Raw genomic sequence first — 19,779 nt, 5'->3', positions numbered from 1 at the left:
GTTAGTGACGTCCTGCTAGTGACGTCCTGTTAGTGACGCCCTGTTAGTGACGCCCTGTTAGTGACGTCCTGTTAGTGACGCCCTGCTAGTGACGCCCTGTTAGTGACGCCCTGTTAGTGACGTCCTGTTAGTGACGCCCTGTTAGTGACGCCCTGCTAGTGACGTCCTGTTAGTGACGTCCTGTTAGTGACGTCCTGTTAGTGACGCCCTGTTAGTGACGCCCTGTTAGTGACGTCCTGTTAGTGACGCCCTGCTAGTGACGTCCTGCTAGTGACGTCCTGTTAGTGACGTCCTGTTAGTGACGCCCTGCTAGTGACGCCCTGTTAGTGACGTCCTGTTAGTGACGCCCTGCTAGTGACGTCCTGCTAGTGACGTCCTGCTAGTGACGCCCTGTTAGTGACGCCCTGTTAGTGACGCCCTGTTAGTGACGTCCTGTTAGTGACGCCCTGCTAGTGACGCCCTGCTAGTGACGTCCTGTTAGTGACGCCCTGTTAGTGACGCCCTGTTAGTGACGTCCTGTTAGTGACGCCCTGCTAGCGACGCCCTGCTAGCGACGCCCTGCTAGCGACGCCCTGTTAGCGACGCCCTGCTAGCGACGCCCTGCTAGCGACGTCCTGCTAGCGACGTCCTGTTAGCGACGTCCTGCTAGCGACGTCCTGCTAGCGACGTCCTGTTAGCGACGTCCTGTTAGCGACGCCCTGCTAGCGACGCCCTGTTAGCGACGTCCTGTTAGCGACGTCCTGCTAGCGACGTCCTGCTAGCGACGCCCTGTTAGCGACGCCCTGTTAGCGACGCCCTGCTAGCGACGTCCTGCTAGCGACGTCCTGCTAGCGACGTCCTGCTAGCGACGTCCTGCTAGCGACGTCCTGTTAGCGACGTCCTGTTAGCGACGTCCTGTTAGTGACACCTGGCGTCACGCTGGGATGACTGGAGGTTTTCCTGATTGAATTTATACGGCAGAGTCTGTTTGTTCTTTCCTGGTGTGTCTCCTGTTCTCCTGCCTCTCCTCCATGTTGACGCTCAGGACAAACCAACCAACCAAATCTGTAGGGCTGAAAGCCTATTGTTTTTGTGCTGGTTTATTATTATTGTTCATCCACGTGAGTTGGTACATCGCAGAGACATAAAATTTGGCCCAATGACAGATACTATGACCCATTACTAGCTCAACAAATATTTACCCAATCGACCTGAAGGGGGCGCTATAACTATAATTTTACTTTAAAGACCATAACTTCCACACCGTTGGTCCGATTTTCACGATACTTGGTACACATGTCCAGCTGACCATACCCTCAAGGTCCGCCTGGAAAGTTTTTGAGATATTTTGAAAGTTTTGAAAAACACATTTTTAACATCTCCTCCTACACCGTTTGACGGATCACCACCAAAATCGGTCTGTAGCATCTACTGACTAATCTCATTAAAAGCTGTTAAAAGGTTGTTGATATCTACTGTCGTTTTGAAGATATTCATTTTTAAATTTGTGAGAGGGCGTGGCCTGTCAGCTAAATTGTTATAACTTCATGACCGATTGTCCAATCATCATGAAACTTGGTGAACATGTTCAGATATCATCAGTGACCACGTGTGCACAGCTGTTTTAAGATTGAACAGTAGGGGGCGCCACAAATGCCAAAAAACTGTATCTCCTAATCCAGATGATGAAATTGCGTGAAATTTGGTACACATGTTCAGGGAGGCTGTACTAGTCAAAATCAGAAGTTTTGTCATCATTGGTGAAAGTGGGCGGGGCCTATGGTGTAATAACCATGTAACAGCCGGTAAATCAAAGACCATTTGCATAATCGGTCCCAAACTTCTCAGCCTCGTCTGGAATGGCATTTCTAACATGCGTACCGACTTTTGTGCGATTCGACCAAAAGGGGGCGCCGCAAACACCAAAAATGGGCGTGGCCTAAGCAACAAACGGCCGTAACTCCACACCCGTTTGTTCAATGATCGCGAAACTTGGCAGATATATCAAGGGATATATTTGGACGATGTCCTCAGAACAACTGACACTTTATTTGCGACGTCAGTACCGTTCAGAAAAGGCTTGAACCCCTTTCATGGCCGCTTGCGGCTATATTTCTGTCTGTTTTCTGTTGGATCAGTTTGGCTTCTGCCTTAGTCAGCGTGCGTATATTTGAAAACAAAATCATGAAATCTGAATAATACATAAACAGGGTGTTCACACTTGGTGTGTGTGTGTGTGCGCGTGACTAACCTCCACCAGTAGAGGGTGTGTGGGCCAACGGTCGATGACACTCCAGCGCATCTTGGGCCTGTCGCCTCTGTTGCTATAGTAACGGTAGATAGCATTCAGACTGCTGCCTGTTCACACAACAAACAAACAAACAAACAAACAAACAAACACATTAACAGTGTAAATACACCAGTTTGGACTGGGAGCCGACCAGCACAACCACAGTCTTCTACTGGAAATGTATTCATTCTTTTTATTGTTGAGTCATTTGAAGATAAACATAGCAGATAAACATTCACACACACACAAACAAGCAAAAACACACATACACACACATGTACTGTCCTTTGTAACTTGTGTTAAGAAATGCTCTATAAACAAAGTTTATTATTATTATCATTATTATTATTGTTGTTTATTAGCTGCAGTCTACACTGAGTGTCTTTAATATTACAGCACGCTGACAAAGTCCAAAACACCAAAGCAACGACCGGCGATCACCAGAGGTGTCGCCAAAATCAAGAAAAACAAGTATCTCGCAGATTATGACTTTAAACAAGTTTCCTGGTGTGGTTTTATATCTCTGTTAATCTGCAGCTGTGTGTGTGTGTGTATGTGTGTGTGTGTGTGTATGTGTGTGTGTGTGTGTGTGTGTGTGTGTGTGTGTGTGTGTATGTGTGTGTGTGTGTGTGTGTGTGCGTCTCAGTATTTATCAGAGGCTAACAGAGCGGGCGGCTGGGTGTGGCGATGCTAACGGCCGCTCACTGCTGCCACACAAACCTCTTTCCTTTAATCTTCAATTAAATTTCTCTCTTTTCATCTTCAATTTTTCAATTTAGAAGAACTTTGATCCAATCTATTTACCTGCTGATAAATAGCTTTACTGAGGGAACTGAGTGTTTTATTATGAAAAACGTGAAAATATATGTTAAGATGCAAAAATGCAATCCCGAGCCAAACAATCAGGATTAACAATCGTAATCACAATACTGTCGCTGTCACCCTGACCTGTGGTGGAGCAGCTGTACTGAGGATACTGAGTGAAGGCCACAGCTCTCTCTACTCCGTCTTTCTCCATCTCCTCGATGGCTTCCTCCGTCAGCGGATGGACGTAACGGAAACCGATGTAGAACTTGTGAGGAGCTGATGAGAGAGAGAGAGAGAGAGAGAGAGAGAGGGGGGGGGGAGACAGAGAGAGAGAGAGGGGGGGGGAGACAGAGAGAGAGAGAGAGAGAGAGAGAGAGGGGGGGGACAGAGAGAGAGAGGGAAAGAGAGAGAGAGGGGAGAAGAGAAAGAGACAGAGAGAGAGAGAGTGTGAGAGAGAGAGAGAGAGAGAGAGAGAGAGAGAGTCAGTATATCAATTACATGACTGTATGAAATAGGTAGAAACATTATAAAAACATCAACAAAAATCTAATTAGGAACACCTCTCTAGTAGCGGCTGGTCATCTGTTGCTATAGCAACATTTACCATAGAGCCAACAACCTGTGTGTTCAGATGCTTCTGCACTCCACTGATGTAAAGACTGTTAGTGGAGCGTTTGTCTTTCTGTCAGTTTGAACCAGTCTGTCCGTTCTGCTCTGACCTCTGACCTCTGACCTCTGACCTCTCTCATTAACAAGCTGTTTTCTCTGTCAACTCTACAGACTGCAGAGTGAAAATGTTTCTGAAGCTGCTGAACCAACAGTCAGACGCTCACAGTCTCTTAGATCACACATCTCACCTGATCTAATGGAAACTAAACCTCTTCACCGTGTCTGTGATGAACACCTTGGAAAAAAAACATACTGTCCTTTAGCTTGGGCCACTTTATTAGGTACACCTGCTCCTCCAAACAGCCAATCATGTGGCAGCAACTCAGTACATAAAGCATGCAGATTTTAGGAGAGATTAGTATGCTAGTGTACAGGCAGTGAGTGAATATGCATATACTGTATGTAGCAATGAGAAATACATATGAAGAGAGCAGACATGTCATTTTAAGTGAATTTACAGCACAGCAAATGTGGGGATGTTACTTTTGATGTGTGCAAATGTACTATTACTTAGGAGGTCATGAATAAGCCCCTAAGGGTTTTCCTGCCTGACTGTTTTTGTTTTTTCTCATGTCTTCTCTTTCTTGTTTTTAAACCGTGCAAAATAAATAAAAGGAAGAAAATGAAGCCGACAATGGACCAAGAGTCGCTGATAAATGAATGACAGCCAAATATATTAAGGGGGAAACTGGTTATGAAAGCACTAATCTTGCATTTTGCATATTCATTTAAGAGGAAAATCACTTCTTTACATATTCTCCTGGGAAACAACCTGCTAAATAACCAAATTTCCGCTGTCAGGAGCAGTTTGGTGTAATGTGGGGTTTCCTTTAAGAGTAAAACAGCTCGGTTTACTGTGTGTTAGGGACGGGACGATATGTTGAAATTCAATAAGTCACGATACAAAAATATGACAATCTGTTATGTTGTGTCAGGAACATGAATGGTGATATCAGCTCCATGTTATTCTGCTGTCAGGAACATGAATGGTGATATCAGCTCCATGTTATTCTGCTGTAGTAATCACTAATGAGACTCTTGACCATCACAGTTTCACAAGCTCTCCATCCAAATTATATTATTGTCACTTTGTAATGACATTTTTAAATTGTTGTTTACATTCTAGCAGCCAATGGCATCGCTGGAAAGATTTGAGTCTCAGAAATAAACAGAATTCTGCACAGTCAGACTCTGAACTTTTATTGATCACATCGTATCCTGGTTGTATTGAATCCTGAAGCTCAGATCACATATCGAATTGTATCAGGAGAGAAGCACATAGTCACATCACTACTGTGCGTCCCATCACAGTAGTGATGTGACTGTGTGTCACACGCTCGGTGTGTGTAAGTCACTTCAGGAGAAAAGGTCTGACACAATGTAGGTCAGTCTAAGAGATACGCTTGGTTCAATGTGGATTCTTTTAAAAGGAAAAAGGTTTTGTATAATGTGGGTTAAGAGAAAAAGCTTTGGTGTAACACGGGTCGGTTTAAGAAAATAAAGATCGCCATAAGCAAATAGGATTATTATGTGCATTGTGTAATTAAAAAAAATGTTGGTTTGATGTGAGTCCAGTGAGCAAACCGCTGGTCAGCATGTTGCTGCTGTTATCAGGAGAGTTTCAGGGTGTGAGGAGACACTCCTTGTTGTGTCTTTATCTCCTGCTCACACACACACACACACACACACACACACACACACACACACTCAGCTGCTGACAACCAGGGACAAAACATACTGACACAAAATATAACTGCGGCTATTTGACAGAATGTTGCAATTTAAACTGCGATTCATATCACCACAAGTTTTTCTTGTTTTTTGAAAAGAAAAATTATTTTGTTAAAAAAAACTAGATGTGAGTGTTTAGGATTTACTGAGTTTGAGTCTGATGAAAGGTTTTGATTCATGGACCAAAGATTACCTGCAGCTCTAAAACTCCTGGTTCACAAATCCAGTTTGGACCAAACTCTCTCTGAAGAAATTAACTGCAGACTCTGAGATTTGGAAATTGCAGAAGTTCATATTGCGATTTCATTTTTTTTCCTATTAATTGTTTGGCTCTTCTAACAAACCGAGTTCCTCAGCAGGAACAACATATGAGCTCCTTTTGTATTTTCTGCACTGCAAAAAATCTCCATCTTAACAAGCCATTTAGTGTATTATTGAGTCCTGAAACTGATTTTCCTTAAACATTTGGCTTCTCAACCTAAGGGTCGAGACCGCCCAGAGGGTCGTGAGAATAAATATATTATCATGTCTATTTTTTCTGATCTCTGAAACAGCCTGAAAAGGGAAAATCATTCTCTGGTTGAACTCTGAACTCTTGTGCCAGCGGCCGTGAGTCGACATCGCTTCGCTTTAAGGGCCGTGAGCCAAAAAGGTTGAGAGCCGCTGCTTTAAAAGACTTCTCTATAACTATTAACAAGACCATGGTGACATCAGTTGTTTTTTCTATTAATTGATTAATCATTTAGTCTATAACATGACACATCACAGAGCCCAAATTGCTTATTTAGTCTGCAAATCTTGGCATTTGTGAAGCTGCAACCAGCGAATGTTTGATATTTTTGCTGATAAATGACTAAAACTGACCCATGTGATGCCAAAACTGAAATGATCTGAAACAGCAGTCAGGCCACAGGGCACTAAAACTCTCCACTGAAACTAATACTGATTAAATTCTTCAAAACATTTTTTTACAGACCACGGGACACTAAAACTCCCCCCCCCCTCACCTGTGTCGGGACACATGTCGTCCAGCAGCTTCACCATGCCCTCTCCCTGCATGGAGGTCCAGTGCTTGATGGGCGAGCCTCCTCCGATCTTACTGTACTGCTCCTGGATCTTCGGCGTCCGCCGCTTGGCGATGAACGGACCCAGTTTACTGCAGGGGAGAGGATCAGAGGGTCAGACAGTTATCACTCAGAGACTTTTACTGACTTATAAATATATAAACGTATAAAACAAGGCAACAGTAAACATGTCGTCTCCCACAGATGATGAAGTCCCGGTCTGGGTCCGATCAGGAACAGGTACTGTATGTCTCCTTGTTTTCAGCTGTAACTGTATGGAATCAGTGGCGTCTGAGATTTTGTGGCACATGGATAAACGAATAAATAATGTAATGCCCCCCATCAGATAAGAGGCAGGTGCAAAGTCAAAATTCACCATATCAGCATTCATAAAGCTTTTAGTCCACTAGCAGACAGCAGGATCTTACACAGCAGAGACAGCTTATCACTGAGTCTACCAGTTTAAATTCACCAAGAGAAAACAAGCTCTTTCAGTTTTAAATCACATTAAATCACCTACATTAATCAAGTCGTTATTTTGGTTCTTTGGTGAAGTCCTACAGAGGAGAGCTTGGACCAGAAAGTGTTACGGAGCAACATCCAGAAACCAAAACAGCCTCGTCCTTAATTCCAGTACTTTGCTGGAATGAGTGTTATGTTAGAAATAAATAGAAAAGCTGAAGATTAGTTTCAGACACAGATTCACAGGTTCAGACGTTCGTTATTATGAAACACAAAGACTCAACAGCTTCCCCATTTCTTCTCTTCAGACAGTGTGTGTGTGTGTGTGTGTGTGTTTCTGTGTCAGTAGGCATGTGTAGCTAACTGTTCTCACATTTGAGTGTGTGTTTCTGTGTGTGTGTGTGGGTGTGTGCTAGGGCTGCAACTACCGATTATTTTCATAATTAAATATTCTATCGAATACTGATTTGAATATTCGAATGATCTATTGTAGAAAATAATCTATTATTAAAAAAAACTAAGTCCAGTCTTTCAGTTCAAATCTGCACTGCAAATACACAAAATCACAAGTGTCGCATGTTGTCAGAAAATCAAACCCAGAAGAGAAACAAGAAGCAAACATGGACGTCGTAAAGGAGAGTGGGATTTTCTTGCATTAAAAAGGCTGCTGTTTGTCAGCTGACTCTGAAGTCCCGGATGTCGGAGCGCACCTGAACGCACCAACAAGTTTTCAAAACAGTCAAAACAGTCTCCGCTCTCAGTAACGCAACTTTGACAAGAAATAAAGGCCGGCTTTAGACACACGATGATGTAACTGCAGGGGTTAAAGGTTAGGCAAGTGTGTGTGTGTGTGTGTGTGTGTGTGTGTGAAGTCCTTACTTCTGTACAGGAAGCTTCATCAGGTCCGTGTCCATGAAGAGGCGGAGCAGGAAGTCGTGGACGTCTTCCAGTTTCTCCGGTCCGCCCATGTTCAGCATCAGGATGCCGGTCTTAGGTTTTCTGCACAGACAGATGATAGATAATCAATAACTAATATCCGATAATGTCTTGGTCTTCCTGCAAAGACATGTTATAGCTTATTGATTATTCATGTCTGTTAATTTCTTGGTCTTTCTGTGAGGAAATCTCATAGTTTATTGATTATTAATGTCTACTAATGTGTTGGACTTTATGTGAAGAGAAGATATAGGTTATTGATTATTGATGTCTGTTAATGTGTTGGCTTTTCTGCAAAGATAAATTACACATTATTAATTAGTAATGTCTGTTAATATTTTGATCTTTCTGTGAAGAAAAAATATTGATTATGGATTAGTAATGTCTACTAATGTCTTGATCTTTCTGCGAAGAACCAAGGAAACTATGAAGAAGGAAAAGTCAGACAAACTGAGACAAACTGAGTCAGTCTCAAGTCTCAAGTCAAGTCCCAAGTCTAAATGTAGATTACCAAGTCAAGTCCAAGTCATTAATGACTCTTCAGAGCGGTCTGAATCTGCCGTCCCATTCAACATCACTCCTGTGGTCTTTAACTTCAAACAGCCGATAAGCGGAACGACAGAAACGAACGAGTCGGAGCCAAGAACACGACGAGGGAAGAATCCTCCATGAGAAGACGGAGACAGAAATCAATACGAAGGCAGCTGTGAAAGAATCTGCCGTTTCATTTTAATAAACATCAAAAAGGTTCACACCCGGCTGCGCTGGCACCCGTCCATCTCTGTCCTGACACCGCCTGCTGTGAGCTTCAGTTCCTTCAGGAGCATTTCCACAGACTGAACAAGGCAGAATGAGCGAGGAGTCTCTTCTTAAAGGGTTTAAGAGTCACAGCTGATGAGATGATGAGATGATGAGATGAGAGTCTGAAAACTTTTTCTCCACCAGCCGCTGTGGCAGGTGGATGGAAATTTCTACCTGCCACTTCTGAAACTCTCATCAAAACCCAACCACTCGTGTCGTTCCTCCTTTTCTGAAACGCTGCATTTTTCACTGAGGTACCTTTTCTTTTTTTTAATCTTCCCTGCATCCACAGCTTCTTGACTTTCTGACTTTTTCAGAGTCTGTACAGGTGAGAGGAGTCATTCCACTCCTCTGATCTCACGATGGCTGTAAATAATGTCTGTAGCCATAGTAACGTTTACTTCAGACCAATATGGCGGCTCCCATCGCCTGTGTCAGTTTACTGGACACCAGTAACACCAGTAGCCAGAGGCATCAATTTATCCATAAGATCTTAATGAACCGCCACAGACAGCGACGTCGTTTTCTGGTTCGTGACCAACCCTGGTGTGTGTGTGTGCGTGTGTGTGTGTGTGTGTGTGTCGTACCTGTTCTCCTGTGTCTCTGGAGCTGCAGACTGGGCTAAAGCAGCGGCGGTGGATTGTCTCCTCACACTCAGACTGACGCTGCTCCTGGCAACTGAGGAGAGACAAACACCAGAAAAACACTTTAACTATCCATCTATCTATCTGTCCATCTGTCCATTCACACACACACACACACACACACACACACACACAGCCCAGTACAACAACAGTCTTCTACCAAATTTTCCACATTTACCTAGCGATCGTAGGATTTGAACCAGCAACTTTCTGAGCGCGTGACATTTGAGATTTCGTGACGTTCGACTTTGTTTCCGAGCCGAAACACGAGACTCGACCCGACATGCAGCCTGACGTATGTTAAGTAACCGTAGCTGTCCAAGTATTATCCAAAGTATGAAGATAAACCTTTCACTAATCCAAAATTGGTGTTGGTTTTTATTCTCTGGCCTGCATGATTATGAATCAGCAGCTCAAAAACTGTATCTGTCTGGCTCACTTCGCTAAACAGAACAAAGTTAGGCTCAAAGTCTCACAGGAAGAGAGATCTCCTGCCATTAAAAGTGCATCTTGTCTAATTTTCTGTCTGTTTTACCAACCCACTAAACCAGCCAGGCAGGTTTAGACACCTGTCATTAAAATAACCAAGAACAAAGAACAAAGAACAAAGAAATAGCTCGCTCAACTCCAAACTCTTCCTGTTGCCTTCAGGGAGCTTCTGCATACAGATAAAAAAAAACAGAGAGATGTCCGCACAAACAAATGAATTACAAAAGTTTATTACAGTACACACAGCAGCAAGCTAAGAAACAAGAAAGCTGCTATAAGTTCTCATTTTCTCACTTAAAGGATAATGCTGTTACTGAACATGCTGTGTGCTGTTAGCATGCAGACTGGACAGAGCTATCTACCAGACACACACACAGGGTTTCTCCTCACATTTTGGGTGAGGAGACCAACGGACGAACGGGGTTTTAGTGTCCCGTGGTCTGTAAAAAAATGTTGTTTTGAAGAATTTAATCAGTATTAGTTTCAGTGGAGAGTTTTAGTGCCCTGTGGCCTGACTGCTGTTTCAGATCGTTTCAGTTTTGGCATCACATGGGTCAGTTTTAGTCATTTATCAGTAAAAATATCAAACATTTGCTGGTTGCAGCTTCACAAATGCCAAGATTTGGAGACTAAATAAGCAATTTGGGCTCTGTGATTTGTCATGTTATAGACTAAATGATTAATCAATTAATAGAAAAAACAACTGATGTCACCATGGTCTTGTTAATAGTTATAGAGAAGTCTTTTTAAGCAGCGGCTCTCAACCTTTTTGGCTCACGACCCTTAAAACGAAGCGTTGTCGACTCATGCCGTCACAAGAGTTCAGCACAAGTCATCCTGGATTTAAGCATCAATGCCTAAAATGTAAAACAGTAAATGTGGTCCTGAATGCCTTCAACTGACATTCTATTCAACTAGAGACGTTTTGTTTCTAAAACACAAAACACTTTCTTCTGTGGATGAGTGTGTAGGAACTGACAAAAACAAGACGAAGAAAACAATCAAAGGCAAAAATGGAGGAAAACAAGAATGAAGGCGACCTGAAGTTCAGAAGAAACTGAATTAAGAAACTAAAACAAACCACAGCTTTAAATGTCAAAACATGCTGCAGCAAGGCACTAACACTGCCAAGGTTAGGGGTTCAACTCCCTAGAGCAAGGCACTAACACTGCCAGGGTTAGGGGTTCAATTCTCTAGAGCAAGGCACTAACACTGTCAGGGTTAGGGGTTCAACTCCCTACAGCAAGGCACTAACACTGTCAGGGTTAGGGGTTCAATTCTCTAGAGCAAGGCACTAACACTGCCAGGGTGAGGGGTTCAACTCCCTTCAGCAAGGCACTAACACTGTCAGGGTTAGGGGTTCAATTCCCTAGAGCAAGGCACTAACACTGCCAGGGTTAGGGGTTCAATTCTCTAGAGCAAGGCACCAACACTGTCAAGGTTAGGGGTTCAATTCTCTAGAGCAAGGCACCAACACTGTCAGGGTTAGGGGTTCAATTCTCTACAGCAAGGCACTAACACTGTCAGGGTTAGGGGTTCAATTCCCTACAGCAAGGCACTAACACTGTCAGGGTTAGGAAAATAAGAGCCAGATTGAAAATAACTGGAATTATCCTTCAAACTGAAAGGTTGCTGGTTTGTATCTCTGGACAGCAAGAAAGCAGAAATTTCCAATAAAAAAAAAAAAGAGTTCTGTTCTTTAAAAAAATACTTCAGAAATTAGAAAACCTTGAAAAATCGCAATCCTTGTTCATTCAAAAATGTTTTTTCACTCTGGGTGAAATGGGGAGTGAGAAATGTTTATATTTATTAGACAGTTCAGACTTTTCCTTGACTGCATGAAACATGAAACCTCACTAAAAACCCACCTGGTAAACTCAGCTGAAGGAGGATCTGGTCATGTCAGTGGGGGGAAAGGATAAATCAACGTTTTGGGTTTTTAATTATTATTATTTTTTTTGTTTATATTGGTGGTTGTTTGCCCTAACAAGATGGGGCACTGCAAGGGCATAAACATAAATTAATGCTTTTCTGAAAATATTATTCATTTTTGCTTATATTGGTGGCTGTTTGCCACATGGAGACAGGGTATTTTAAAGGAAAAAAGCATAAATGAATGTGTTTTTGTAATATATAATGGCTTTTTGCTTATATGGGTGGTTGTTTGACCTATAAAGATGGGGTACTGCAAGGGCAAATATATAAATTAATGTTTTCCTGAAAGCATAATTGATTTTGTTCAAATTGGAAGCAAGCTTTATGAAGACAGGCGGTGGAAAAGGATAGGTGGAACAGGAACCATTAAAAAAAATAAAAGTACAGATGATTTTTTTTGTTAATACTGGCTGCTGTTTGCCTTGAGATGATCACTTACCGGAGGTCACAGTTAGTAACCATAAGACAGCTTTTAATTTTGCACCAAAAATCAATACACACGCTTCATAACATACAGAATAAGCAAAAATATATCCGTTATTTTGAATGCAAAGTCCATCAATTTCATAACACGAGCTGCAGTTCCCCTACATGACCGCCGGGGGGCCGAGGATTATGCAAGTTCAGAAATGTGAATTGTGTAACTCCCAGTGAATGTTCCCCTCTAACTATTTACCGATAAAGTGTTTACCATTTTCAGATATACGTTGTATTTACTGATCCTCCATCTGTTACAAAACGTCCGACAAGTATGGGATAAGTCCTTTATGTAACAATATAACATTAAACTGTAACCTACAGTAATGTTGGGCTGTGTCAAGACAGCGGCAGTTAGCCAGACTAGCAACGGAAATGCCGCGATTTACTTTCAGAATAAAGGCATTCAAATTTGAAAAAAACAAAGTAATTCAACGAACGAAATAGCAAACCTTGTATCGAAACACCCGTTGGGATGTTAAGATTACATATGTGAGTGAAACTGTGGCTGTAAAGCATTACTCAAAGTAAATATTAAGGTTAACGTTACAATGAGGGTTTTATTTTTAAAGCCCAAAGCGGAAGAGCTATTTTTACATTCTGGCTGACTTGACGCTCGCGCACTAAATGTTGATGCCAATGTCAGCTGCATGTTGCTGGTTTAGACCACGTTACACCAATCACAACACCGCCTCATCAATTGAAACTGTGTTTAAACTGCCTCAAAGCGGCATAACGACACTGTCCAGTCTGTGAAACCAGATCCCGGGTTAAATCTGGAAACTTGAAGGTTACACACCGCTAAAATAAAGCTAACTTAGCACAGTCAGACAGCAGACTCACACTGTATGAGCCGCCCGGCGCTGCCCAGCACTGCCATCATGGTAGTTTCCCGGTTCTCGCTGTCAACAAAGTCCCTTTTCCCGTAGAACCGGAGGCTGACTCGGCTGATCTCGGCTGATCTCCGCGGCTTCAATCAGGAGTATCTTCTCTTCCCTGTGAAAGTCGCTGGCCGGTCCGATGCACCAGCCAGATTCCTTCAACCCCCGGCAGACTGACGGCTGACTGTGCAGACGAGTGTCAGGCTAGCCACAAGCACACGCAGCACTTCCTGTTTCCGTTTTCAAAATAAAACCGCTATTGACGAACATACAGTATGATGCAACATTTGAGATTAGATTAGATGAAACGTTAACGATCCCCCTGGGGACATTGGGCCATTACAAAACCAAAAACATATACAGTATATATACCAGTGGTTAGGATGTGAATATAAATAGAGCATAACTGGGTATAAAATATAATGCTACTGATAATTACAATCAAAAGAAAATATTGAAAATATATATGATTAATATGAAACTATATGAATTTACAGCATGAGAAAAGGTTTTTTTTTTTTTTTTTTTTTTTACAACCTATATGTTGTAATCTATCAGTTCACTATTCAATATGTGCACCAATGGGTCTCTGTACCATTAGATTTACATAGTTGATGTTCTGTTTCACTAGCTGCTCACATTGTATAACATACAGAAAGTTGGACATATGTACAGAAATGTGTCCAGATGTTTAGATGTGCAAAAATAGTTTTTGAGCTGTAATAACAATTAGTACCAAAGTAAAAATGATAAGAATATAAAGGATCTGCTAGCGAATTAAACATTCAGGCAGGCGGCACTATTCGCAAACTAAATGTTACAGGGTTGAGCATACAGTATATTCATAGCCATGTAGGCTTATGCAACACATATACTGTATTTAGTTTTGCCAAAATTCACAAAGAAAGGAAACTTTCATCAAGAAATACCATGCAAAATATTACAAAGTTTTCATATCTGTTTTACAACTACAGCTTCACTCCGCATTTAATCTGATTCTGCTGAATATTTTGATCCTATAGCAGTTGTTAGCTCGGTTTTCTGTTGTTTTGGGGGGGAAAAATATTTTACGCTTTTATTTTGGAGGCACGTTTTCCATACTTCCGGTCTGGTGCTTGATAACTCTGGTGTACTTTACGCAGCTGTGACTGACGTCACTTTAACGTTCTCTATGTGTGAGATGACCCCGCCCTGATTTCAGCCGGACACGCCCACCTCAGAAACAGGCGTGTTATCTGTGTGTGTGTGTGTGTGTGTGTGTGTGTGTGTGTTCAGAGATACTTTATCTATAATGAACAGTCATGCTGTAGTGTATTTCTGCTTCAGTTGACCAAAAGAAAATTCAGATGCGGACTGAAAATGTTATTCTATTGTTAGGAAGGAACGAAGGAAGGAAGGAAGGAAGGGAAAGGAGGGAGGAAAGGGAGGAAAGGGAAGGGAAGGAGCTAAAGAAGGGAGGAGGGGAGTGGAAGGAGATAAGGAAGGCAAGGAGGGAAGGATGGAACGAGGGAATGAAGGAAGGACGGAAGGGAGGAGGCAGGTGGAATGAGGTCAAGGAAGGAAGGAAGGAGAGAAGGGAGGCAAGGGAGGAAAGGGAGGAAAGGATGAAGGCAGGATGGAGGGAAGGAAGGAGAGGGATGGAAGGAGGTAAAGGAAGAGAGGAAGGAGGGAAGGAAGGCAAGGAAGGGAAGGGAAGGCAGGGGGAAAGAAGGCAAGGGAGGAAAGGAGGAAGGGAGGAAGGAAGGAGGAAAGGAAGGCAGGAGGGAGGTGGAAGGAGGTCAAGCAAGGAAGGAAGGATGGAGGGAAGGCAAGCAAGGAAGAAAGGGAGCGGGGAAGGAAGGAAGGACACAAGGAATCAAAAGGGCTCCAGAATCAGAAAGTAACTGAAAGTAATCAGATTTAATTACTGAGTTTGTGTTTTTGGATAAAGTTACTGATTATAACTTTACTTCAGTTCTGAGGTTCTGTCTCTTTACTGAGTATTTCCATTCTGAGAGACTTTCTACTTTTCCTCCTCTACATTTATCTGCCGGCTGGAGTTACTAGTTACTTTGCAGAATAAGGTTTTACACGCAAAACATACGATAAGCTCATAAAATATGTTGCATTGTTAGAGTTTAAACTCCCCGACAGTATATGGAGCAGTTAGACCGACAACATTAAAATACTTCTGACAGGTTCATGCTTCAATCATTTAACTCTCTGACAGAATGACGACTTTTACTTTTCATACTTCTTCATACTACTTGCCCAGTAGTTCTTCCCCAGCAAGGAAGGCACACAAATACCAGCTTTTCTCAGTTGGACGTTGTTTATTTTTTTACACATAAAGGAGGGTAATTCTCCTCAATCTGTAATTGGCAAATCAGCTTTTACAAACAGTCTTTTATTTAATTTACTACCTTAAAAACAGTGGCATAGACCTCCTACACACACACACACACACACAGGAAAACAAAACAAAACAAAGCATTAGTAAAATAGCCTCCCTCCTATTTAAATATCATGTGTACAATAGAGAATCTCAATGCACTTAACACACCACATTAATTTCAACCCAACCAAACTGGACATGACATTAACATACCAGCGCTACTGCAACACTGCCTTCTGTCCCACTGCTGGCGCCCCCCCCCCCCCCACCTGTAGCCAACGCCCCCACTACCACGACAAAACATGAAGAACACCATAATTATTATTCTGCCTCCCATCCCAGATTAAAACAGTATTCACGTACAGTTAAAATATCTACTGTACGTACATCTTGTCGCGGGCCGCCGGCTCACGCCAAACAACGAGACTAGGGACAGGATGGATGTATTAAACTACGGGACAGGCGCTCTCTGACTTGAACACTTCCTGCCTACGTAGCCTGTACGTGCTGACGCAGTACCGTAATGTACGCCCTACACTCACACCCCCCCATGACCCCCCCTGAGCAAAAAATCATCGTCCCAATGACCCTGGACGGTGGGTTGCGGCAGGTGAAAGGGGGTGGAGTGATGACCCGCTGTCCGCCTACTGGAACCGACGCGGGGGTGCTGAGGATGGGTCCTGATTCCCAACTTCTGACCCCTCCGACCCTGATGCCCAGCTCAGCTCATGGTCGCTTGTCTGACCCACTGTCATCCGTGTCACTTGGCTCCAGGGCGGCAGCGGATGGCTCCCGACCTGATCTCTCTTCTGAGGGCGGCGACTCCACCCGTGGGCCCCTGTGGACCCCCCCCCCCTCGAGCCCTCACCCCCTCCCTTACAACGGCTTACCTCTGCAGCTAGTGACAGCAGCACATGACAGTACTCCCTCAAGCCCTCCCCCTCTTTCTGTTTCCTATCAAAAAAACACTTTAGCGCTCTAGTCAAAGACAATGGGTGGCCATACGTTTCCTCCGGCACCTGCGACATTAGATAGGGGTCCCGTCTTATCTCACTCGCAGAATTTTTTTTATCTCCTGCTGCGCTTCACCCTCAAGAAGGTCATAAATGTACGCAGCCTTCTCTCTCCCCTTGTATCGATCGAGTCATAAAAGGATAGAGTACCAAGTTTACCAGAAAACATCAAACACTTCCTTTCTTTAGGTATATACACAATCTCAAGTGAGGACAGGGAACCAGCCATCTCATCAGAGGGAACAGCTGAAGGGGGATGGGGGGGGGGGGGGGGGGGGTCCCGTTGACAAGGCGGGGCGGGATCTGCCATCCTGACCTGTCCACAGTTCATTTTGAGTGTGTAAGCTGTCCATCTCAGCTTTTTCCCATCCCCCACCTCTCCTCAAGGGCTTTAATCTGCTCCTGCAGCTCGTGGGACGGACATCTTGGGACAGCAGAAGATGGGTGGCATCTCCCCGCAGTGTTGGTTTCAAAATGGCTGACGTCTTCTTTCTATGCCAGTGTTTTTTTTCCTAATTTAGCTGACTTGCCAACTAGATCCTGTTCGGGACGCCAACATGTAACACTTGCCCAATAGTTCTTCCCCAGCAAGGAAGGCACACAAATACCAGCTTTTCTCAGTTGGACAATTTACAATTTCCCATTTGGCAGACGCTTTTATCCAAAGTGACGTACACATGAGATTTTAATACAGCACAAGCAAGGATCTAGTCAGGAGAGAACGAGAGTAAGAGCCATGAAGCTAAGATCTGGTCCAACAGGACAGAGGAGCCACGAGGCAGAACATAGAGGCAGATAAAGAGTTTATTTTGTTTTGTTTTGTTGGTTACACAGTCCATCAGGTGAGAAGGTGTTCACTAAAGAGCTGGGTCTTCAGCCTTTTCTTAAAGACTGAGAGGGACTCTGCGGATCGAATGGAGTTCGGTAACTCGTTCCACCACCGAGGAACCACAGAAGAAGAGTCTGGATAGAGACTTAGGGCCTTGTTGTGGCGGCAGCACCAGGCGCAGAGCGTAGCGGGCGGGAGGGAGCGTAGACCTGAACGAGGGAGTTCAGGTCGGTCGGAGCCGTTTTGGTTGCCGCTTTGTAGGCGAGCATCAAGGACTTGAACTTGATGCGGGCAGCGACTGGGAGCCAGCGGAGGGATATGAACAGAGGAGTGACGTGTGCTGTTTTGGGCCGGTTGAAGACCAGAGGCGCCGTCGCGTTCCGGGTCATCTGCAGAGGTTTGAGCGTACATGCCAGGAAGGAGTTGCAGTAGTCAAGGCGTGATATTACAAGAGCCTGTACTAGGAGTTGTGCTGCATGTTCAGACAGGCTGGGTCTGATCTTCCTGATGTTGTACAGGGCAAATCCACATGACCGAGCAACAGAAGCCACATGCTCCTTAAAGGTTAGTTGCTCATCAGTCATGACACCCAAGTTTCTGGCAGACTTTGTGGGAATGAGCTGAGCTGATTGGAGCTGGATACTGATCTGTTGTACAGAGGGACTGGCTGGGATGATTGGTTGGTTCATGCTTACGTAAGCACACGGCATATTTTGTTTTACAGGAAGAAAACATGATTGGATTTTGATATAAGAATACAAAGAAATTGAATTTTTGTATTTTTTTTGGCATATATTGTTAAATAGGTGCACAATATGACCGGGATCTAAAAACCCTTTTTTTTTTTTAACCCTTTTTGTGATCTAAAAGGGTTAAAAATGCATTTTTCATTTCATCTCGACTTTAAGCTCCTCCCATCAGGCAAGCGCTTCAGATTAATCCACACACGCACAAACAGACTGAAAAACAGCTTCTTCCCAAAAGACTGATGTGCTGCCATCACTGGAGCACGTGTAATATTTACTCACACGTCACTTTAAGCCACTGATTACTGCTGCTGATGTTTTTGCACCCGTTAGTTGTATTTATATTTTATCACCAATTGTATTTTATTGCCTCATAGCTTGTATATTGCTTAGATTCTGTACTTTTTATGCTGATATTTTGTATTTCTTATTTATTCTTTGTAAATGGGAAGTCTTTGTGTATATGGGAAGGTTTAATTCAATGCACCATTTGAGGTTGACGCAATTGCAATTTCGTTGTGCTTCGTTGACAATAAAGTTCTTGAATCTTGAACTCTCTCTGTGTGAACTCATCAGCATAATCCCCAAAGGTTGATGCATTTTGAGGTTTTCCCATCGCTCTTACTAAGGCCATTCCATCAATGATAGTGCATGTTCTCACATTGGATGGACTGAGCTCTGTCTCCTTTGCACCAACTTGTATTATGGTGGCTATAAGTCAGCTTTGTTGGTAGGTCTGAGCACTCAGTTCCTTCTGGAGAAGCTCATCCACGTCCACCTCTCTGCTGCTCTCCATGGATACAGTGATGGAAGATATCCCTGTCAGGCTTCACACACTCGGCTCTTGAGTTTTTCAAGCTTGGCATCTGCGAGGCTGTGGAGGCTTGAGAATGTTTTTGGGGTTTTCTCTCGGTGAGGCTGTCGTGGAAGTCTGTGTTCCTCGTGGCCAGTCGGGTTTTTTTACCAACTCGGGGATCATTCGTTTGCCAGACTCTGCAGCATCTGCAAGGTCCTTCAGCACTCCCTCTCGTGTGATATTGCTTAATCATACTTGCACATGAGATGCATAATATTGCAAATTTGCTCAGAATGACAGCAGCAAATTTAAAAGAATTTGGCAGTATCGTGAAAAAAGTCTGATTTTACCAGCTTTAAGTATACAATGATAACATTTTCTGAGATGACAACATGGCTCGAACACATGTAAAGGGGTTAAATATTAATACTGGATAGGTTGTGTGCTTTTACCCAGTAATTTGCAATATCAGTTTTGGCCCTCTGACTATGAAGCAGAGCAGCAGGAGCGAGAGACAAACTGAAATATGAAAATAAAAGCAGAAAAACAGGAAGTTGACTGTAACCGTTCAGTGTCACCATGTGGGTTTAAACCTCGAGTCGGTCTGAGGAGAAAAGGTTTAACTTCCTGAACTGAGAACAGCGGACTGAGTTTCTAAAGCAGACCGGCTCTGACAATTGTTTTAAAAGACGAAGTGATGACAGTTTTATTTTAAAACCTCCTGGAGTTTCTTCCTCGTTGAGAAACCGGTTTTTCACCAACTGGCCAGAAACAAACTTCCTGCTGAAGCCACAGAACCAACGAGGAAACAGACGACAGAGGAGGAACCAGGAAGTTTCTGAACACACACACACAC

The 19,779-nt window shown here is 43.4% G+C and overlaps 1 protein-coding gene across 2 annotated transcripts in view; it reads right to left on the bottom strand.

Moving 5' to 3' along the window:
• Positions 1-13,318, bottom strand: part of fech (ferrochelatase) — a 26,108-nt gene extending 12,790 nt beyond the window's left edge. The window contains exons 1-6 of one of the 2 annotated variants that reach the window (XM_071900872.2): positions 13,128-13,318; positions 9,327-9,417; positions 7,882-8,001; positions 6,484-6,632; positions 3,218-3,352; positions 2,231-2,337 (exon numbers count right to left, since the gene is read on the bottom strand). In XM_071900872.2, the coding sequence (XP_071756973.1) occupies positions 2,231-2,337; positions 3,218-3,352; positions 6,484-6,632; positions 7,882-8,001; positions 9,327-9,417; positions 13,128-13,167 (642 nt within the window). In that variant the 5' untranslated portion in view covers positions 13,168-13,318. The remainder of the gene's footprint in view (positions 1-2,230; positions 2,338-3,217; positions 3,353-6,483; positions 6,633-7,881; positions 8,002-9,326; positions 9,418-13,127) is intronic. The other variant, XM_078286353.1, reaches the window with a different exon arrangement.
• Between the last annotated feature and the right edge of the window lie 6,461 nt (positions 13,319-19,779).

This window comes from Centroberyx gerrardi, chromosome 2 (genome assembly GCF_048128805.1).
Source record: "Centroberyx gerrardi isolate f3 chromosome 2, fCenGer3.hap1.cur.20231027, whole genome shotgun sequence".
NCBI lineage: Eukaryota > Metazoa > Chordata > Actinopteri > Beryciformes > Berycidae > Centroberyx > Centroberyx gerrardi.
The sequence above is the reverse complement of the archived record's forward strand: the minus strand, read 5'-3'. Positions and strand labels throughout refer to the sequence as shown.